This window comes from Lipophrys pholis (assembly GCF_963383615.2).
Source record: "Lipophrys pholis genome assembly, chromosome: 2".
NCBI classification, from domain to species: domain Eukaryota; kingdom Metazoa; phylum Chordata; class Actinopteri; order Blenniiformes; family Blenniidae; genus Lipophrys; species Lipophrys pholis.
This window is the reverse complement of record NC_137636.1, coordinates 21,028,798-21,046,539: the sequence shown is the minus strand read 5'-3', so window position 1 is coordinate 21,046,539 and position 17,742 is coordinate 21,028,798. Positions and strand designations below refer to the sequence as shown.

At 42.6% G+C, this 17,742-nt stretch overlaps 1 protein-coding gene across 2 annotated transcripts in view; it reads right to left on the bottom strand.

Annotated features, from left to right (window-relative positions):
• Positions 1-16,131, bottom strand: part of mtss1lb (MTSS I-BAR domain containing 2b) — a 78,148-nt gene extending 62,017 nt beyond the window's left edge. For both annotated transcript variants that reach the window (XM_080493300.1, XM_080493299.1), the window contains exon 1: positions 15,506-16,131. In XM_080493300.1, the coding sequence (XP_080349426.1) occupies positions 15,506-15,592 (87 nt within the window). In that variant the 5' untranslated portion in view covers positions 15,593-16,131. The remainder of the gene's footprint in view (positions 1-15,505) is intronic.
• Between the last annotated feature and the right edge of the window lie 1,611 nt (positions 16,132-17,742).

Here is a 17,742-nt window from a genome sequence, read left to right as displayed (position 1 = left end):
AACTGTGGCAACACTGGCTCTGGGGGTCAGTTTATACGACAGCAGTGCTCGGCGCTGCTCAAAATGCAATTTTTTGGAAATGGCTCCCAAGGTGGAACTTTAAAAAAAAAATCTCTGAATCCATCTCCTTGGAAACGGGGGAAAACACAACTTCTCTGAAACACTGCTTCTGCACATGCACACCACATCGGTAGTAATTAGTAGTTGTGCACATGCTCAGTAGATTGACAATCAGAACAATGTTTCCTCCAGAGTGTCACGACTCTCAGTCCATATCCAAATGAGGATTATATCAGATTTTGAACCTGTTTATTCTCCTCAACTTTTTAAAAATGATGTCCATTTCTGAAATGGCAGAATTGTCAAAAACGATGTAGTGAGCATGCCAGGCCATGAGTTGGCGTTGTGTGCAGAGAACAATATGCTCTAAACTTTAACATCGGGAGTACATGGACATTCGTATGGACATACGACCAATTTGGATTGTTATTACGGTGACTGTCATCTATAAAACTATGCACCACAACTCCATCCAATGCCTTGGCTTTCAATTTGGGCCGTGTCCACAGTCATGATTCTAGAAAGTCTCTTTTTCGAAGACATTGGAGTGCTCCGTCATCTCTGGCACACGTGCAGAAGGTCCCCGCGCCTGGGTTGGAAACGACTCTCCAAACCCGATCCCCATCCCTCAGAATCAGGTTTCTCATTGTAACTATAATTCAGTTGTCATTTACATGACACTGTTTTAGTAATGACACCACACATACATGCAGCAGATCCTTTTTCACTTGAAAAGTTGCGTATATGGGGTATAAGTGACACCACAATCGGGTGTTGTCAAATAAGGATTACATGAGATTTTGAACCCGTTTATTCTCCTCATCTGACTCAATCTTCAATGCATCTCATCAGCTGATCAGGCTCTCTGTACTTTGAGCATCAGACAAGAGCTGTTGTTTTGTAGAGATGCTCTCATGCAGCTATCCAGATGTCATAATCAAACCATCCAATTCTTGTATTTGCCTATTTTTTTTAATGTCTTTCCAGCGCTTTTACTTGAAGGACTAAATGTTCTCACAATGTCCATCATGTCTAAATCCAATCGTAGCATTGTAACAAAGGTAGTCAATGCTCATAATTCATCCATCACTGGTTGCAGGGTTGCTGCTGATCAGTGTAGCTTGTAAAATCATGGTCTGAATATATTTGCACAGCTCATTGTGGATATCCAACTATGACAGTTCGATGTTTTCACTGGTTTGCCACTTGGGAATCATCACGGTTTGGACGTTCTGGACAGGAACTAAATCGTTGCCATGGAGACAGTAAGCTAGCTGTGGTGTCCACCTGAGCCCCATCATCCTCTCCCATGCAGCCAGCGATTTAACAACGTGCCGACCGACTTCTGTTGGTACGAGCTGGGGAAAGCACTCAACCGGAGCAGAGTATGGTAAGCAGGGCTTAGACAGGTGTCAACTTTGCATAAGTGGCTTCATAGATGGACGCAATAAGAATGAGATGCAAAAATAACAAGAGTGCAAGAAGTTGCTGCACGAAGCCGAAGATCAACTGCAGGGAAGGATGTTGATTGGACAGAGGAACGCAGCAATGCAGCAGGGCCACAGGCGGTTAGTTAACGTACCACACAAATGTATCCCCACAGCATTAGGCCTGGTCCATGTGTCAGCCAGCAAGCACGTTTCTAAACATCATGTCAGGATAAAGCTTCTTTCAAACGTATTTGGACAAGACATCAACCAATGATTCAAAATTACTTTATCGATGCGTCTAGATCAACATGAAAATATCAAGCGCAAGCATATTCACTGAAATAAGAGACATACAACTAATCATTTTTATTAAATTAGTGGTGAAAGTGCTCACAACATGGCCTGTGGTCACGAGGAGGACATTACTGCAGCTCACACAATGGGGCCAATATTTTAAACAAGGTCTAAAACAGGGGTGTCAAGGAACAAGAGGCTCCAATTCGCCAAACCACCAAGCAAATTATATACATTTCAAGAAAAATACGTATTTTATTTTAAACAAATTTATATGAGTAGCGAGACAACCCAACTCCGAGACCCCAGCTGAGATATCCTGATGCTGCCATGAAAGCCAGCTACTTGGTTGCTTTCAAACTAACCTCAAAACCATGCTGTCACGGAGAGTTTGTAAAAACACCCAGAATGCAACAGCTACAGGAGAACTTTTCTGGACATCTCACTGTATTTTGCAGCAGGATTATTATTACAATTCTTATTCTTATTCTTCTTATTATTCTTATTATTATGCCTGCTTTAGTGGCAAGGCACAAAGATTACCATCCTCGGTGGCAGGTTAATTGTATTATTATTCATTTATTATTAAAACATAACCGCCGCCATCGAATGTTGGGGCGAAGGTTATGTTTTTGTCGGCGTGTTTTGCATGTATGTATGTATGTGTTATACCAACTTTTCGCAAAAACTATTAACCAGAATTGCATGAAACCTCCATCGATGATCTTTCATCATCTAAGTGCCAATCTATCTTGGGATCTATTTGGGAAACCATTTTTGAATAAATCCCAATAAATTGGGAAGAAATGTCATCATGCAAAGTGGGTGTGAGAGGCACCTCATCGAGGAGCTCAAAGGAGCTCAAAGGAGAAGGAGATACACAAAATTTCATCTGGAATCGTTATACTCTGTACCACAACAAAGGAAAACTTTACAGTTTAAATGTCAAGGTTATTAAGGCACTATTTTACCAGTCCAGCCCACTGAGGATGAATTTGGGCTGAATGTGACCACTTAACATAATTGTGTTTGGCACTTCTGTTTATCTTTCGAAGCTGAAAAATAAACTGTGCTCTACCCTTTAACTGATCAGTTTAAAATCCATCACTCTACTGGGACCCTTCTCGCTCTTCCCCGATAATCCCTAATCCACAGCAATATATTGACTAATTTCACCTTTTTTCATTCGTTAATCCTTCATTTGGTTGGGCCCGGACTCTTCTGGCCTAGTTCTCACACCCGCCCAGAGAGAACGGCACTCCAGCACTCACTACAGTGGACGAGAAGCTTACTGTCTCCTCTCGTTCTTTTGTTCCCTTTGTTCCCCCCACAGCAAGACAGAAAAACAGAGGAAATCCAGCAGGAGAGACAGAGGGAGAGCGAGGACGGGCGGAGGCAGGCAGAGAGGGATGGAAGGATTAACTCCCTTTTTTTGTTGTATAATCGCGCCAATTCACACATTAAAAGAGAAATGCACCAATGAAACAAAGGGGATCATTTCACAGCTCTTCATATGCATAATCGGAAGGGTTTGAGTTTTCAGAGGGAGGATCAAACTCATTTTTATCGCGGTTGTAGACAGACGCACTGCCCACAGAGGAAAGCAGAGCCTATCAGCTGTCTGAAGGGTTTTGTTTATTCTGGAGTCAAGCGCACTATTACACATTGTACTCAGAGATACTTAACACAGGTAGGACTCAACACTGAACAGGACTGGAGACAGCTCTGTGGTTGGAATTTAGACATTAAGCTGGTTAAACTGCATTTTCACTGCAGGAAATCTGGATTCTTTATCATTTCTTTGACACATCAAATTCGGTTTGTTTAAAATTCACACAAATGTTTACACATTTTAGCTCAGTGAAATATGCAGGCATTACATGATTTCTGAAACAGCAACAGAGCAGAATCATTAATGAATCCAGAAGAAATCTTAAATTTTATTTAAAAAGTGGGCAAATTTACAGAATTATATCAAATAATCAATGATTAGTTGCTGTTTTGACCTTTCAACTACGTCTGTTGTTGGTTAGAAATTCTTAAATTTACCAAATGTATCATGTGTTCATTTAGTTACTCCATTGATGTAGACGTGTGTTACTGAAGTACAGGCTTACAAAACTGTTTCAAGTCTCATAAATCTAATAATTTATTAAGTCCTTAGGTCAGTAAGAAGAAAGCAGATTGAGTAAGAAACACAGCAGAGCCTTTGAATATGGCGATTATGATTCTGGTCATCATGGCCATAATAAATAGTAGTTGTGCACATGCTCAGTAGATGGACCATAAGAACAATGTTTCCTCATGACCTCATGTGTCATGACTCCCAGTCCATCTTCTCCCTGGGACTTGGTAGATTTTATAGTCGACAGTCACTGTAACAACGATCCAACTTGGTCGTCTGTCCATATAAATGTCTGTGTACTCCCATTGTTAAGAGCGGATTGTTCTCTGCTGCATGTGTGTGGGTTTTCATTACAAAAACAACCAACGGCACCAACTAGTGGCCCAACATGAAAACTACATCGTTGTCAGTGTTTCTACCATTTCCATGGAAACAGACATCATCAAACGTTTGTCCTGTAAACTTGAAACCTTTCTGAAACGAAAATGCAAAAATGGTGCGTTTTCTCTTGAAACAGTCTGAGTTGATAAGAGGTACAAAACATAAATACTCAGAAAATAACACATTTTGTACAACACCAGAAGCTGGTAATGTTAAGGATGAAACAACCGGGTTCTGAAAGCATTTTAAAGAATCAGCTAGGAATTTAATACAATTTCTGAGGAGTATTACACTTTCTGTATGATTTTAGGAAATGTAAAATACATGGCTATTATTGCTTTTTTAACCATCCTGACATGAAAAAAAAAAAAAAAACTCAGTTTAAAAGAATTTAAGAGCCCCCAACACACACCCCCCCCCCAGCACCCCCCCCCCCCCCCCCCCAACAGCCCCCCACACCCACCCCCACCCCCGTAAAGGGTTAAATTACATCCACTCCCCCTAACACTGGATTAGCAAACTGAGTTTGCAGCTGTAATTACAACATAAAAATAAATGGTAATTTACAGTGTTTGGCAGCCACGTTGGCAGGACAGGAAGAAGGAGGCTGGTGAGGGAGTGTTTGGTTTGGTCTCATTCACCTGGAATGGCTCTTTAGTCTTGAACCATCATCCTCTCTGATCACAGTCACTTTAGAAAATATAAAACGTGAGCTCTGCTGAAGCAGATGAAGTGTCTAATTCTCAATAATCCAGTGATCCAGATCGTAGGAAACACTCAAGAGGTAATGCTGATAGATCGATTTACAACACGCAGCATTATGTTGATATTGTTGCGTCTGAGTTAAAAACCAGCTCGGTGTTCCACAGCTGGCTCCCCACAACTTTGTGGACTTTATTGTACGATATTTTCTAGTTTTGTACTTTTAGTGATCAATCCTCTCCTAGATGTTTTTTTCCCCAAATTCATATCTATTTGCAATGAGGCTCTGACACTTTTGATAAGTTCCTCCACCAACACGTTGAATTCGGTGACTCCCCGGTGACTGCAAACCAACATGGCAGTAAATCTCAGTAAATCGTCACAAAAAAATGCTATTTATTTGTGTGAGCGTCTAATTAAGCATCTTTTATACGGGAACTTGGGCCATGTTTACACAATGGTTTCAACTGAAAATGGAAAACTTTGATTGGGAACCATTGAAAATACGCCGACTCCACCTCTGTGGAAACAGAGACAAAAAGGGAACTTTTCTGAAGCACTGCTACGGCACATAGCAGTCACCGTAGTAACAATCCAACTTGGTCGACTGTCCATACGAATGTCCGTGCACTCCCACCGTTAGGGCGTATTGTTCTCTGCTGCATTTATGTGTGGTTTCATTACAAAAACAACCAACAGGACCAACGAGTGGCCCAACATGAAAACTATAGTGTTTCCAGTGTTTCAAGGTCTAAACCAGAGGTGTCAGACATCAGGCCCGGGGGCCAAAACAGACCTGCAAGAGGCTGCAATCCACTAAACCACCAAGAAATGTGTCAAAACATCAAATAAAAAACATGGACTTTTAAACTAATTTCTTCCCAGTTTGGACACAACACAACACAACACAACACAACTCAACACAACACAACACTGAGACCTGAGATGAGATATTGTGATGCAGCCATGGAAGCTACCTGGTTGCTATCAATCTAGCCTCAAGGCCATGCTGTCAGAGAGAGTTTGTAAAATCACCCAGAATGCAACAGCTATAAGAGAAGCTTTCTGTACATTTCACTGTAGTTTGCAGCACAAGGTTTCATTAAAATTGACTTTATGTTGAGATTGTAGTCATTAGTTTTGTGAAAACATAGACATGATGATGATGAACTGAAATGGGTTTAACACCGCTGGTTTAGAGGCTACACACTGCCATATGTGTACTTCATATTACCCTCAATAGACCCACCCACTGATCAAATCACAAAATCAGCGGCTTCAAAAAAAAAAAAAAAGCAGAGGACAGTTTTCCAGATCTGCTCTAGATACTGGAGCAATTCCTACTGTGGTTTTCTAGGACAGCCTCGCTGTCTGCTGTGATTTCTTGTACAATCTGATCGTCCCACCGGAGTGAAACTCTTCTCTCACCACAGTTTGTTTCAGAGGAGGAAGAATCAGTGTGACGATGACGAGACAAGAGGCTGCACAGCTGCATAATTGATGAAGTGCAGCAGCTAATTCCAATCGAAACGTTGATGAGGCTCTTTGCCCGTCAGTGTGTCACTATTTGATCTATTAACTGGGATTTAGCCAATAAAAAAAAATGTAATAAAAAATAATATCTGGACCAGAAGTCAAACACCCGAGCTCAAGGACACTACCACATAGCTCTCAGTTCCTCTACACGTCTGCTGATTGGTAGTGATGATCGTCACTTTCAACAAGCCCACAATATTAAAATATCTTATCTGCCGTAAACCCATCCGTTATTGTTTACATGTGCTGCTTTGCGCTCACTGGTTGTTTTGTTAACTCAGTTTATTGAAATGTTAGCGCTCCACATCACAGCGGTCTTCCGACAGACGTTCCTCTCCAAAACAGGAGAGGAGATTCAACGGGAGCTGGACGCTGCTGCTCACAGTGAGAAAGTTTTCTAAGCTGTGTCACAGAGAATGGAGGCTCACGGCTTTACTCGGACGGCCACAACTTCCACGTTGGTCTTGCGACGAATGTCGCAAGTGATGTACCTGCGTCATTACACGTGGCGTTCACAACCCCGCCTATATTTTAACCGTGCAACAGAATTGGGTCTGGGTGCGCTTTCGTCTGCGCTATCGTTAATAGGTTAATGTCTTCTGTAATTTCTTCATTTAAACGACACAACACATTAAAAGTCCCAGCACTGATTAAAAAATTCCAAGAACAAATGTACCGGATGCACACCTGTCGCAGATTCAGAGTCATCCGAACGTCATGTGACAATAAATCTCAAAACGCAAAGGAAAACTGAGCAGTAGGAAGATGAAAGTGAAGCGATCCCACACTACACCTCCATTATCAGAACACCAATCAGGACTTTCTATCTCATAAATAATTTCAGACGCTGTCGTGTGAAACTCAGCCTCGCCTTCAAAACGCAGGAACATTTCCAGCAGGTCACGAAACCCAAGAAGGAACCGACATGCTTTGCTGATAAAATACGGTGTATTATCTCCACCAGCAGCCATCAATCATCCCGGCCTGTGGCCAATCAACCGGCCTGCAGCCATTCCTCTTCTCTCGTTGCTCCGATCGTGTGATCCTCACTGAACATGTCCCATCTGAGCACTTGACATAAGTGAGAGCACTTGTCAGCACCAACACAAATATCAACGCAATGATCAGCGGGGAACTGATGGTTCCGAAGCCCAACCAGTAGAGACTCTACATGTTGCGTTATTGTTGTTTCCAGATTAATGCTAATGTTGCTTCTAATCTGATGAATGGCTGACGAGGTCATGGAAAACCCTGATTTATGTTGTGTCCTTCAATGTCCTTCAATGACGCTGAATCAAGTGTGAGCATGAAGACGAGTTCTGATCTGTCCGACTGTTAAAAGGTCTATTTCTGAGTGGGGAGACATGAATTTGTACAGCAAATGTAAAAACCTTCAACCAATGTCATCAGTTTCTTCTTGGGAGGAGTCGTTTGCAGTGGGTGGAAAACATCAGGCTGATGTGTTAGAAACAGAAATCGAATCGAAGTGGGGGAATTTCAGCTACTTTGATTTAATATTAAATTCTCCAAACATCTCTGAACCTGGGGATCTTTTGTTCCAGTCTGCAGCGGTGAATATCGATCAAAAGAAAATCAGTGAACCAGTGGAAGGGTCAAAGGTTCATTAAAGTTTGTGCTTGTATCTTTCCACTTAAAGGACCTGTCAAGGAAGTAGATAAATCAGAATTAGAATCAGAATCTCAACAAGTAGAATTTACCCAATATTATTCAGGTAGTCAAAATGTTCTGGTTGATCGGCGTACAAGCATTGACCACTGTGAGTACCAATAGCATTCACAGAACTGAACGAAATGAATGCCTGTTGTCAGTCACATTTTCAAAATGTGAACCGCTGATACCGACTCAGACAGGAATGTTAAAGATATGGAGCCCTCTAGTGGCCATATTCATTAAGACAGAAGCAAGGTAGGGAAGCATCAGATAGAGTTTAAAGAGAAAGAAGATTTATGTCAGACACAGATTCAGGGGAAAGACATTGACTTAGAAGAACAACATTAAGTCCCAGGGAATTTGGTTCTGCACAAATTCTCCTCCTCTGACTCCGATTCTGAAGGATTTCTTCGTAAAAGTGCCTTGAAATAACTGAAAATTGTACTTGGTGCGATAGAAAAAAAAAGTATTCCAATTCATTTCATTTCATTTTTTCACAACACCATGTTTGGTGAAGAGCAACGTGGCCGACTAATGCAGACTTCTTCTCCTTCATCCTCCACAGATCTGAACCCTCTGAAGTAAAAGATGGAACAGGCATTGATTTCTACTAACTATTGGATGAATTGGCTCTTGCCTACTTCTCAACAGTCCTGACTTGTTTTCCTAGAGTCTCCCTCCAGCCGGCTTCCAGGAAAACATTCCAGTGAAGACAAACACCGCCAAACCAAACAATTTTTTTTCAATCACTTACAAAAGCAGGAACCTTCAAATGGTCTGTTCCAGAGTCTAGAAAAGTCCAATTATGGTTTCTGTAGACATCTTTTCCTCAAATGTAATTTTGACCACCCACCCCCAAACTCCCCCAGTCATCTCCGGACACCGTGCTGGAACCCCTGGTTATTAATCCAGTGGCCCCGCCCCCCCAGACACACAAAGTGTTCAATCCAACACAAGCATTTCACTCTGAAATGAAAGTATGATATGTGGAGCATGAAGAGAACTTTATGTGGACGGGGAGAGTATTGATTTGCCTCATTGTTATTCCGTGTGTCTGTGGATTGTTCATAATGATCGGGGGGGGGGGGGGGGGGGGGGGTGTTACAGTGAACAGCTGAGTGTGATGGGAAGGCTTTGACAGGCCTCACAAAGGGTTCACTGAGTGAGGCTTTCTTGGCCAACTCCCAAGCAGCCTCCACGCCTCCCAGGACCGGCCCTCCTCATTCATCTCCAGCGGTCCTCACAGGCCTCGGGCCTCTGACGACCTCGGAGATTTTAACAAGCTCTAATGAGGGAGATGCTCCTTTACACATCCTGTGAGTCTTCCGGCACGTCGGCACCACTCTGGTTGTTTTTACCATGAAAAAGTTTCAAGATTCAAATGCAACACGTGTTTTCAATGACTAAACCGTTGTTGTCTTTGATGGTAATTTTAAGTTTCCTTTTCAACTTACTGTCAATGTTCACCTGCCTCCTGCCTCCAACCTTGATGTAATTAAAATAGGAAATTATGGTCAAGGAAGATCTGAAGGGTGTCAAAGCTAAAATATTTGTTGTTTAGTACCTTGTCTTGAGTTATTTACCTCCAACTGTTGGTATATGTTATAATTTAGAAGTAGACTCCTGCACATAAGTCTCTATACAACTCTGAGTTATATAGGTCTATGGCCGTGCTCCTCCTGATGCTAGTGTCAGTAGGTTCTGCAGATCGACCGGAGCTTGATTGTTGTGGTAATTTGATGACCTTGCAGGCCAAGGTGGAGAGGAGATGGGGGCGATTACGTCATATTTTTTCCACAGATGATCGTCTTTGGACGGCACACACCGGGGTTTTAGAATTTCCTCACTCTGGGACCCGTGTTCAAAAACACCTGTTTTCTCGCTATTAAAATGCCGCCTGGTGTGGATTATCGGCCAAAACCGGCTCGTTTATGTGAACCGGCGTTCTGGTGTGGACGGCCCCTAAATTGATCAATTGTTTGGTGGGTTGCTTAGTTAACAGGATAACACAAAAACGTGTAGATGGAGTTTAACAAAAAGAAATGGATCAGGGTAAGAGATTATTGGACAAAAATATGTCAAACCACAAAGACATTCACAGCTTCTCCTTATTTGTATTTATTGCAGATTATATTGTCATCAGAATACTAAACTACATTATTACATGTAGATATTACAATCTTATTGGCCCACAGACTTCTCTTATAACTTTAAACTTAACAGAAATGACCAACAACCATGGTTCCTCTGAATAGATTGTACTTATAAACTATCCATGTTCCACAGATACAGCAAAGAATACGGGGTGTCCAGTCTGCCTTCAGTTAAAACTGGTGAATTAACGGCCTCCCTAATGACGACCATGGTTTGGTTACATTGTCCCATTAGCTGGTATATTTCGTTGTGTCTGCTCAGAGATTTGATCTGATGGTCTCTAATTCTGTTGGTCACGGCGGATTCTTGGTTGTGTTGAGACCGACGCTGCAGAAATCACAGGCACCACAGATCTGTGTCATCGTTCTCCTCCCTCGCTGGGTTTGCACGCACCTCTGCGGCGGAAGCCCCCCCGGACCACACACACACAAACAGCCCACAGAACGCGGCTCCACAGAGCATCTTCAGTTCTGCAGTCATGAGACAACGCAGTCCCGTGAAGAGACTGGCCACAAAGGACGACCTCTGCCAGGACACTAAGCAGTTTACTTCCACTTCTGCTGCCGTGTTGATGCTGATGCTCTGGCTTTACTATTTTAATGAGGAGGCAGGCTGAACTGGATCAGAGAAGTGGTCCGGTCAGAGTTCTGCAAACACAATTTCGCTGAAAACTGAACCATCAAGTCTGAATAACGTGGTAATCGTCAATCATACTTCTTTTTTCCTTATTACTGCATTCCTGCTACAGCGACTCAGGCTTCATAGTTTATACATGTGGATTTGTTAGATGTCAGAGGCCTAATGGTGTAGTGGTTTGAATTCCTGCCTCACTGGGAGAAAATCCCTGGTTCGAGTCTGAGCCAGAGTTTGCACCATCTCCCTGTGTGTGTTTTCTCCAGATATTCCTGCCACAGAACGTGCATTTGAGGAAACCTGGTGACTCCTGCATATTATTCTATTGCTTGTAACTCTGTATTAGTGCTGTTGTCAACACGCACACACACACGCAATTGAGTACATGGTGATACTAAAAACCTTGTAAATTAATCTCAGTATTAAAATCAGCACACTGCACATTTATTGCTTTGAAATTCTTCACCGACACAAAGCTACTCTACATGAATCCCAGCGGCGCAGACTGTTCAGTCGGTGGGTTACAGACACAGGCAATGGCAGGCTGCTGAGGAGGCAAAGAGGAAGGGAGGAGCAGGAGGAGGAAGAAGCAGACAGATTAAAAGAGGAAGAAAAAGTGCTTTCTAAACAGCAGGGATCCAACCTGCTGACGACGGGAGGTCAGAGGTCATCCATGGGCTAATTACCAAGAACAAATCTTTAGCGTCTCATTTGAAAGGCTGGGAGACTTGCTGATATCACACCAACAGGATGTTTCTATTTCTGCATCATCATGTGAGTTCATCTACCACTTCAGGCTCTCCAATGTGTGATGGAATTTAAGTTTGATTATTACATAAGGTAAAAAAACAAAACAACTTCAGATATTTCTTTGTAACATTTTCCCAGAGCTAAATGTTCAGAAAAGTACTTTATATGTTAAATACTGGCTGAGCTGGTCTGGTCCTCATGGGAGGCGTTCAGGTGCAGTGTAGAGCGTAGGTCATTTCACTTTGGACTGTAGTTTCCTCCTGGATGAGGTTTAGGAGGTGTAGAAGTTACATTATAGCAGATAACAACACACACGCTTCAGGATTGCAGCATTGAAGGGTTTTTTTCTATCTCACCTACTTTTGCATTTGATTTTAATTAATGTTGCACAAAATCTGTATAAATATATTATTATCACAAAGGTCACATGTGCAATATCCACATAATAATAAATAATAAAATTTTCCAATTTGATCCATTTGCCAACAACATTTTGATTGAGAAACAAAATCGACCATAATAACAATAAATAATTGTGCAAGAGCATTGTTATATGGAACATTTCAAGGCACAAAGACACTCATATCATCCTCATACATGTTTTTTTTATCATAATTCGTACTATTATTGCATTACTGAACATTATCGCACATCACATGTGAACCTAATATTGTGAGGTTCTACTTTAATTGACCAATAATGTAGACTGTAGTTAGAAAGCAAGCTTCCCACTGTGTTTACAGCATCAGTTAAATGAAAGCAGCTCTCCTCATAGAATGATTAAAGAAAAGCAGAAAAGTTATTAATTCCTTTGTTTTATCTGACAAACGGTTTCTTCTACTGAGACATTGATTCTTATGACTCTGTGAATCTCCTTGAGCCTACGGCAGCTTCCAGATGAGAGATGTTTTGAGATGATCTATAGTGACTCGCACATTTCTGAGAGTGATGGACAGACTGGAAATCAAGTGAATAGAAAATGACACACAGACAGGCTGACAGAAGCCTTTAAAGGTGAATATGGGTCATGATCACATATTATCAGTTCATTAAATGGTATACAAACAGGCCATTTCTAGATCACTCCTGTGGCCTGGCATTAATTCCAATGTGTCATTTGTTATTAATATCAGAAATTTTAATTCTTATTAATGACCTAAATTGATGATGGATTCCATTGAAAAGAAGTTACTTCTCTTATATTATAAAAAAAACAAAACAAGTACATTTGTTTAACATAAAAGAGATACTCATGTGATTAGGTGAATGTGTTGACATGAAGATCGGAGAATTCATCCTAATTATAACTTCATTTATCCTTGCATTACCAGTTTTCAACGGGAGATGGTGTATTGGGTCTCTTGAAGAAAAGAGAACGTAAACGCAAAATTGACCGAAGCTCTTGGTAAAAACCAAGTCTATGACGCAAACTACAGTCACCAACCATATTTTCCAAGAAGCCCATTATCTGATTTTCCCAAAAATCACAGTGAAGCCAAATGTCTATTTGCCAAAAAGCATTACCTTACAAAATGAAAGCAACAGTTAACTTCCCAGGCCTGCCCTAGATTCTAGAAGTGTCTTATTAAGGTGTACAGATGTGGCAACCTCAGAGCAGGTAAAACCTCTGACAGACCCTGTGATAACTTATGCTCTGACAACGACGCATCACAACCCAAGTCTGGAGCCACAGGTTCAAAGAAGTGGGTATACAATGTTTAAATTGTCATATAAGCACAATAAAAGAAACATATCAATATGCTTTCATGAGTCTCAGCAAAATTTTGAGCCTCATTTACACAGAAACAGCGGAGGCGCTAAGAATTATGTTGTCAAAACGACCAAGTCCCGAGAGAATATAGACTGGGAGTCATGACACTCTGGAGGAAACATTGTTCTTATCGTCCAGCTACTGAGCACGTGCACAACTCCAATTTTATATATATTTTTAAAAAGTTGCGTTTTCTTTGGAAACACTGAGACGCAGCATTTTAAAAAAGTTGGATTCGCCCCGGTTTCCACGATGAAGGAGGTGGAACATTTTCAAAAGGTTGCGTTTCCAGTGGCTCCGGGCACCGTTGTCATGTCAACGGAGACCAAAACGCTATGAAAATGTTCTGCTTTCACTAAAGAGGATCTAAGAGGGACCAACATAACTTCCAAAAATCACAAAGCCACTAAAAAACACTATTAAAACCAGAATAACAAACAGTTTGATGCCTTCTATGCTCATATGATCCGAAATAATGTCAAAATGAAGAAGTCCAGGTTTCAAATGTAAGATTGATCCACTGATATGCAGATGATTATGACACATTAGATACTGTATGTCTGCTACATCCACCATCTATCAAATTATTTGTTTTATTATGTCAACCCAGCAAAAGCAATTAGCCTTAAAAGCTTAATTTTGGGTGAAAATCCAGGTATGCAGGGACAATACATACAACACCACTGAACACAGATAAATATAATCATAAATAATAAACTGCTGTGATACACCAAACACTGTAAGAGATGAGTGTTTCCCACAACACAAAGATCTCACTTCTGGTTTTCACATTTTCAAAGCAGAGAAAAGATAAAAGGAGAGTTTAAGAAAACCATGCCGCATTAAAGGTTGTTTTGCATTTTTACATCCTGATCTGATCTGATCCACTAAATGTCTGTCTTTAATTCAGCCATTATTTAGCTCCACGACTTTGAATGGCGTCTGTGTGTCCATGCAGTGGGAAGTCCGTCCTGACAGCAGTGGCTGTGACCTCTAGCATTTAGGGTCATCGGCACAGTGCTGAAATGTAGATGAGAAATGCACCCAGGGAACACACATGCTTCTAGTATGTAAGTGGTGAAACATGTTACATGTAGGAGAGACAAAGAGAGATGCAGACTGACAGACGGGGCGTCTGGTTGGTTGTGGACTCTTCCCTCCTCAGCATCCTCCACCAGTGATCCTGAAGCACCACAGCCTGGTTTTCAGAGCCACAGTGCTGCAGGATCTGTGGCAGACAGACAGGCAGAGAGAGAGAGAGACTGGGAGTCTGCCGGCTGCACGGCTTCTCACGCCTTCATGTTTTCCTGCCAGATCAGGCTGACAGAAAATCAATGACGCTGCACTCTAACGGAGACGCACGGTAACCTGCGTAAAAAGGGCCAGGACAGTGCAACTATAACACGTCTGCGCCCTCCCCAATGCTCTTTTCTTTTAATGATGAAGCCTCTCATGCGTGCATCCACCCCAGAGAATGTATGTAACAGCATGTGCCAAAACGACTCACGTCTGCTTGATTTATTTATTTATTTTATTACACGGGCCCGAGTTTCTTCTTCTGCGCAGTTAATCCATTTCAATGAATGAATGAATGGGAATGTGGGATAATTCACGCACAAGTCACTCACACTGTCAGACAACACAACGCTAAATTATGCCTGAACGTGGCAGATCCAGACAAACGTGGCGAAATACGAGGATGGAGGTTTTCCAAAATAAAATAAATAAATAAATGGATGCATTTGCATGCATGAAGATTAAAGGAGGGTGGATTTCGCAACAGCAACCCACCCGGCCGCCGCATCCCCGTCAGAATCATTCATTAGTCCTCATGTAAAGTACAGGCAGAAAAAAGCAGCTTGCGGGAGAGGTGCGTGATGAACCTGGACGTGCGTGAGCGCGTCAGACAGCAGCTCCACAATGATCAGCTCCTAAAGGCGTGTGACATGTCAAAGAATGGACACACACACACACACAAAAAAAACAAAAAACTATTACCTTCATGTCGTTGACAATCGCCTGGAACAGACCCCCGAGGGCCCCGCATTCCTTCTCCACGGTCTCCATGTTTGCCAAATCCACCATTCACCGGAATTTACACGAGCGCGCAGCAACAGCGCGCTCACCGACACCCGGCAGGAAAACACAAAAAGAAAAGAAAAGGGGTGAAAAAAAAAATTTATTCCCACGAAATCACTCTCCGGGTGCTCCCTCAAAACACCGACAATGACGGAGGGATGCGGAGAGAAGAGGAGGAAGAGGAGGAGGAGGGGTGGAAAAAAAGAGAAAGGTGCCGAAACAAACGGCTTGCTGCGTCTCTTCCAGATGAAGATGGGAGAGACTGTCTCTCTCTCTCTCTCTGCCTGCTTGCCTCTCTGTCTCTCTCTCTTTCTCGCTCTCTTTCTCTCTCTCTCTCTCTCTCTCTCTGGCTCGGTCAGGCTGCGGGTTGGTACCGATCAAATGGTACCGGGGCCACCACACTCATCTTGGCGCAGCCAGCGCGACGCGGAGTCGGTGAGAACGCATGTGAAGGCAGCGGAGAACCAGAGCGACCGTATGTGTCAGTGTGCGCGCGTGCGTGCGTGTATGCGTCTGCGTGTGTCAGCGTCTGTGCCTGTGCATGTGTGCATGCGTGCGCTCGGAGGTGAAAGGCGTGCTGTGATTGGTGCAGAGACGGTGGGCTCAGCGGTGCGCGGAGAGCAGCCAGTAATACGATCCATGCAACTGCAAAAAGAAAAGAGGCTGGACAACACCCCCCCACCCACACACACACACACACACACACACACACACACACACACACACACACACACACACACACACACACACACACACACACACACACACACACACACACACACACACACACAACTGAAATTCAGCATGGGGTAAATGTCAACTGGATTTAGACACAGTTGGAATGCATGTGTGTTGGACTGCATCCTGACAACCCAGATTTATTACTTGAAGCGACGTTATGTTTCATTTCTATCCTAAAACATTAAACATTGACTCAAAAGAACAACCAGAATGTGAAGAACCAACCGTTACAAAGTAGCATGCTGCGGGATGACCTTTGTGTTTCCACTTTGTGCCACAAGATGGCGCAGTGAGGCACTTTTAATAATAATGATGATAATGGTAAACAATTGGCGGATTTTGCTATAGTGCAAAGTGGGCAGCCGCCCAGGGCGCAGTCTGTGCATGGGCGCACCGTGCACGACAGGAAGACAAGGAAGACTGTTGTCGGAGGGCGCATTGCACAGGGGTGTGGGGGGGTGGGGCATTTGCTGGCGCCGCCCCCATGTGCGCAGGGGGAGGTGTTCGCCCAGGGCAGAAAACAAGCCAGGTCCACTGACCGATAGTAAGGATGCACTAAATACCAGTATCTGGTGTGGTGTCCAATACTGTACGGGGTACTCCTACTTGTAAAAGCTCCCCAGCACAACCCGGAGAGTATGTCATCCATCAGCAACGTCAGCAGCAGGTAGATGAGAGAGAGAGAGGAATGTCGGCAGTATGAAGATTATTTAATATTAAGGAGAATCACAGAAACAACACTGTAAACTATGTTGTGACAAAATATCAAGAGAAAGAGAAAGATAGTCTGTACAACACCAGCAAATTAATCACCAGAGACATTTGGACCAGCAATTAGCCCGAGGATTACACTCTGAGTCGTGCTACATGCTACATGCTAAAGAGTTTCGGAGCTCACACACCAGCGATGCTACATGCGAAACATGATTAACGTGTGACTGACATACTCACTAACAGTGAGCTCAGTCTACAGTCGACAGTACACATAGCGCAGTGCATAGATAAACACTACGCACTGCGCTATGTGTACTGCAGACTGTGGGACAGGTGGAGGTGACGTAGCTTCAGCACAGAGGCTGTTGGAGGTGATTTAACATCGACGTAGAGGCTGTGTTGAGGTGGTGCATAGCTACACAAAGCCTTCACATATCATTTGTGTACGGTGTATGAATTCAGATTTATAGTAATTTATTAGTACTCATATTTGTACTCAGTAGTGTACTCCTTTAAAACCATGGCATTGGTGCATCCCTAGATAATGCTTTTCACAATTATGAAGTAGCTAGAGTATTTCAAAGAATTCTAAAATGCTTTGAAAGATGAATTGATTTGTTGTTTGAAAATATACCTTTTGTTTTCCCTAAACTCAGATTAACTGTCATTTCAAGTAAACCAGCCACAAAACACAATCATTT